This window comes from Cajanus cajan, chromosome 9 (genome assembly GCF_000230855.2).
Source record: "Cajanus cajan strain Asha chromosome 9, NIPB_CcT2T_4, whole genome shotgun sequence".
Taxonomy (NCBI): Eukaryota; Viridiplantae; Streptophyta; class Magnoliopsida; order Fabales; family Fabaceae; genus Cajanus; species Cajanus cajan.
The window spans coordinates 11,672,426-11,677,097 of NC_138525.1; the positions used below are offsets into that span (position 1 = coordinate 11,672,426).

Genomic DNA, 4,672 nt, shown 5'->3' on the forward strand with positions numbered 1-4,672 from the left:
TTATAAATAATTAGTTAGATTCTTTAATAGATATTAGTCATCAATAAATCTATATTTCACATTAATAATAAGATTATAAAAAAAGTGTATATATATCCTTTTTCAAGAATACTAATAATTTGTTCTTGAATATATAATACTTTCTTTTTCCTAATTCACGCCATTAAAAAAGTTATTTATTTTTTTATTTATAAGAATTATAATGAAAATAATAAAATTTGAACCTAAAATGCTGTATATATTATCTCAGACCTTCTTTAATTAATTTATAATGCTAAGAAAGTTAATTAGTTTAGTTAATAATATTAATATTTTTAATAATTAGTATTATCTTTTTTAAAATTATCATTAAAATTAATTGTCTCACTTTTTCTTCCACCTAATTAATTTATATGTTCTACTTATTTCCTCCAATCCTTATAAGAAATATAACATATTTATTTTTATTAATTTGTAATATTTATTATTAATAAATATTTTTTATTAAAAATAATTAACACATAAGACTATTTGAAAAGAATCTTATAAAAGAAGACAAACAAATATTTTTTAAAAGTCTCATATATAGAAACAAATTAAATGTTTAATAACACACTTTTTAATTTCATTAAAATTTATTAAAAATTATGATAATCATTAAAATAAAAAGTCTCATTAAATAAAATGTAAAATCCATTCGAAAATTAGATTTCCTACAATTTTTAGTAAATAAACAAAGTTTAAAATTGTGTGTTTGCTAAATGGTACCTAGGATTTGTCGTCTTTTCCATAAAATAAAACTATTAACTATTGATGGAATCATGGAAGTGGATGCTAAAATGTCTAATAAAGTATTAATATAGAACCCCAGATGTGTGCTGCCGCACACACACATGCGTATATATATATAATATGCATTACAGAACAAGGAGAAAGATAAGGAAGAAATAACCAAAAATGAAGAGCACTAGGAGAGAAACGGAGAAGAAATCGGAGATAGGTTCTGCCATTGAAGAGCTTTCTATGATGACCATAGTCAAACCTGGTGAAGATCATGATCACTCCGCACACATCCCCACCAAGCCTTTCCTCTCACTTTGTTACTTGGTTCTTCAAGTTCTTGGTGGGTTCACTCTTTGTCTCTTTCATATTATGTTCAACATGTGAATGTGAATGATATGTAACACCTAAAACATTGTTGTTGTGCTTCTAGCAGATAAGATAGGGCCAACAATGGTTGTTTTGAGGCAAGACGTGCACCAGAATATTAAGGTAAAAAGAAAAGCCAATCAACTCACCAAACCCCTTCTCTCTTTACAATAACTATGGAATGGGATCTTTCTTTCTTTTCTTGGTTGTTTACACGAGGTTAATTTTATTAACTTTGAAGTACTGATATTCATTTAAAAAATTAACTTCTCCTAATAAATATTTTATTATATATATATAATGACCTATAATTGAATTTCTGATCACAAATTTAAGGGAAAAAATTATTTATTAACCATACCACTAATGTTCACATGACATATATGATCAAATTATTAATTTTTTTTTCTTGTAAATTGAAAAACAAAACATGTCAAATGGAGATTGATAGATAGTATAGATACCTAACTGTTCTGAATTACTTAATTTATCTGGTGTTAAATAGTTGCACATTGTTGATCATGACTCAATTACAAATTATTAGTTAACTTGTATTGTGTATTGAATTCATTTCCGTTGAAGAAATTGGAACTGATGCATGAGTCAAATCCCTCATTGAACTCGAATTTGGTTGAGATTTTGAAGTCAGAAGCAAGAGAAGGCAATGCACGGAAAGGGTCTAGCTGCAGTAAGGCCCTTGTTTGGCTTACTAGGTAAGAAAACACAGACATTAATTTAATTTTATATAATATAATATATATACTTTGCTATTCCTCACGTTAATTAGCAATATATAGAAATTCGGTATGACCAAAATCATCCTTTTTGTGCAACTTTGCAGGACCTTGGATTTCACTTCGTTATTATTACAAACACTAGCAAAAGATCCTGAGAAGAGAATGGAACAAGTAGTTGAAGAGGCTTATGATGTAACATTAAAACCGTGGCATGGATGGATTTCATCAGCTGCTTTCAGAGTAACAATATTAACCACTTATTCTTTTCTTCCATTGTTTAATCTATTCTATTTCTATGCTTTTTGTTGGATTTGTTTAATCACTATACATTAGTGATAGCCACTTTTTCACCACATTCTTGACCTCATGAATATAATTTAGCATATGGTGACCAGATGTGCACTGTGTGAAATTGCAGGTGGCTCTAAGACTGGTCCCAGAAAGTAAAACTTTCGTGAATCTCCTTAAAACTGAAGATGAAAACCATGACACCCTAATGGAGAAAATGCAGATTTTGGTCTCTTTGTTTGTGCCTTTTCTTGAGGATATCCATTGTATTCTAGTAAGCTTCATATTTCTAATTACTTCCTGTAACATAGCATTAATTAATATTGATCATGAAATTTCTTATAATTGTGTGCTAACATTATGAAAATTTGTCCTTGCAGAGATTGTATAACTTGGACAAGCTAAAGTCAACTTGAAGTCAACTAGAGAAGAATCAAGTGCAGCTTTGTGTTTCCTGGATTCCTTGCAGAGATTGTATACTAAAATTTGTGTGACAATTATGTAGTTAGTTACTACTTACTAGTTGGCATCAACGTGAGAAAACGTGTTAATAGTTCTTTTTCTTTTCATATCTAACGTAGCTGAAATTTAACTTCTATTCAGGAAAAAAAAGGACCATAAATATACAAAAATCTCTAAATTAAGCATATGATTATAAATTATGTAATACCATGAATGTGTTAGTTAAGGAAAAAAAAAATCTTTATAACTTATTTCACTAATCTCTAAATTAAGAGTTGTTTGTAGTAAATGCTGGTTTACGTAGCATTTAATCTTATAACCATTTAATTAATTTACTGTTTCTTTTTATCATTTCCCCTTCATTACTTTATTAGAATTTCTCTTTTACCATACTTAGTTCAGAAACTACCAAGATACTCTTTCACTCTCATCTTTAAATCATTCCCTAATTTATAATATAATTTTGTCAAATTATAATATAAATTCATTTATATTCCTATATTTGTTTAATAAATATTATATCAATATAAATGAGTAAATCTTTTTAAAAAAAACTATTAACCTAATTTTAAATGATAAATCATTATACATAAATTAAAAATATGAAGTGACAATTATTTAAAAATACTTATAGTTATCAAAATTTCAAGTTATAATTAAATATGTAACGACCCGGCTGGTCACTACACACACACCACTGTACACCGGAAACGCCAGACAGAAAGGACAAATATATAAGTATAGGATCTAGAATATAAATATATACAAAGTCTCTATCCGACTAGAGTTAGAGTGTACAACACAAAGTCCAATCAATGCTACTATCCCAAGTAGCTACATAACAAAATAGTCACAAAAACGATCAGCTCTACTGGTCCGCCGAAGACTCATCCTTAGACGCCCACCTATCCCTGCTCTGCTCCCATACATAGTATGATCATCGCAGTCCAATATCATGGAGACAACAAAAGGGTAAGCTAGTGTAATTAAAAATTCAACATACAAATATATATATATATCAACATAAATAAACAACAGATACAATTATCAACATACTTATACAGCTTATACCACTCAACAATATCAGTACCGCAATGCGGCAATATCAGCACTGCCTTAGCGGTTAGAATATCCCCCAACTCAGCACAGTCCAGCACAGCACAAACACAACACTTCAACACATCAATCAACTTAACAAAATTCATTTAAAGTACTACATTATTTAGCCATAACAGCACACATCTTCAGCATACACCTCATCAATCTTACAGCATAATTAGCAATCAGCACACAATGCGTCGTCACGCATATCAACTCGGAGATCTCCTACAGCAACTCAGCCATTATGGCCTACAACAACTCAGCCATTATGGCCTACAACAACTCAGCCATTATGGCCTACAGCAACTCAGCCTTTATGGCCTACAACAACTCAGCCATTATGGCCTACAACAACTCAGCCATTATGGCCTACAGCAACTCAGCCTTTCGGCCTACAACAACTCAGCCATTATGGCCTACAACAACTCAGCCTTTCGGCCTACAACAACTCAGTCATTATGGCCTACAGCAATTCATATCAGCATTCAACACAACACAACTTTTGCAACTCAACATATCAACTTGCAACACAACACAACTAGACAACTCAACATCAACTTTCAACACAACTCAACTGTACAACTCAACATCAATCAACCAACATCATCCATTAGTCATCACATTATATTCGTCTACAACTCAACTAAGCATAAAACAACATTAACCAACATATATAAATTTCTCATCTCCGCGCCCGGCGCACTCATGGTCGCGCCCAGCGCGGTACAACCAGAGAGCACCAGGGGCTAGCGCGCCCAGCGCAGGTATGCCTGCGCCTGGCGGGACTCAGCCAGAGAGCCCAAGGCTCACACGCGCTCAGCGCATGCCAGGCAGAGACTCCCAGGAGTCTCGCGCGCCCGGCGTGCCCATACCCGCGCCCAGCGCGGGGAAGGCAGAGACCTCCCCTTGGTCTCGCGTCCAGCGCAATTCAAATTGCGCCCAGCGCCCACAGGGCA

At 32.6% G+C, this 4,672-nt stretch overlaps 1 protein-coding gene across 4 annotated transcripts; it reads left to right on the forward strand.

Annotated features, from left to right (window-relative positions):
• The first annotated feature begins 669 nt into the window (after positions 1-669).
• On the forward strand, positions 670-2,713 carry LOC109789975 (glycolipid transfer protein 3). 4 transcript variants are annotated; one of them, XM_083063768.1, is made up of 6 exons: positions 670-1,102; positions 1,193-1,251; positions 1,774-1,841; positions 1,970-2,105; positions 2,284-2,427; positions 2,534-2,713. In XM_083063768.1, the coding sequence occupies exons 1-6, from the start codon at positions 937-939 to the stop codon at positions 2,567-2,569; spliced, it is 609 nt and encodes a 202-aa protein (XP_082919894.1). In that variant the 5' UTR covers positions 670-936; the 3' UTR covers positions 2,570-2,713. The 4 variants fall into 4 exon arrangements, with proteins under 4 accessions (XP_082919894.1, XP_082919895.1, XP_020204636.1 ...); XM_083063769.1 differs by having other exon boundaries at positions 674-1,102; positions 1,196-1,251; XM_020349047.3 differs by having other exon boundaries at positions 688-1,102; positions 1,196-1,251; positions 1,711-1,841.
• The last annotated feature ends 1,959 nt before the right edge of the window (positions 2,714-4,672 follow it).

Bases quoted from the DNA above. Each gene is read 5' to 3' on its own strand.
- LOC109789975 (XM_029269561.2), top strand. From the start codon at position 937: ATGAAGAGCACTAGGAGAGAAACGGAGAAGAAATCGGAGATAGGTTCT. The intron at 1,252-1,710 runs GTAAAAAGAAAA...TTTCCGTTGAAG, and splicing joins ACGTGCACCAGAATATTAAG to AAATTGGAACTGATGCATGA. The intron at 2,428-2,533 runs GTAAGCTTCATA...TTGTCCTTGCAG, and splicing joins AGGATATCCATTGTATTCTA to AGATTGTATAACTTGGACAA.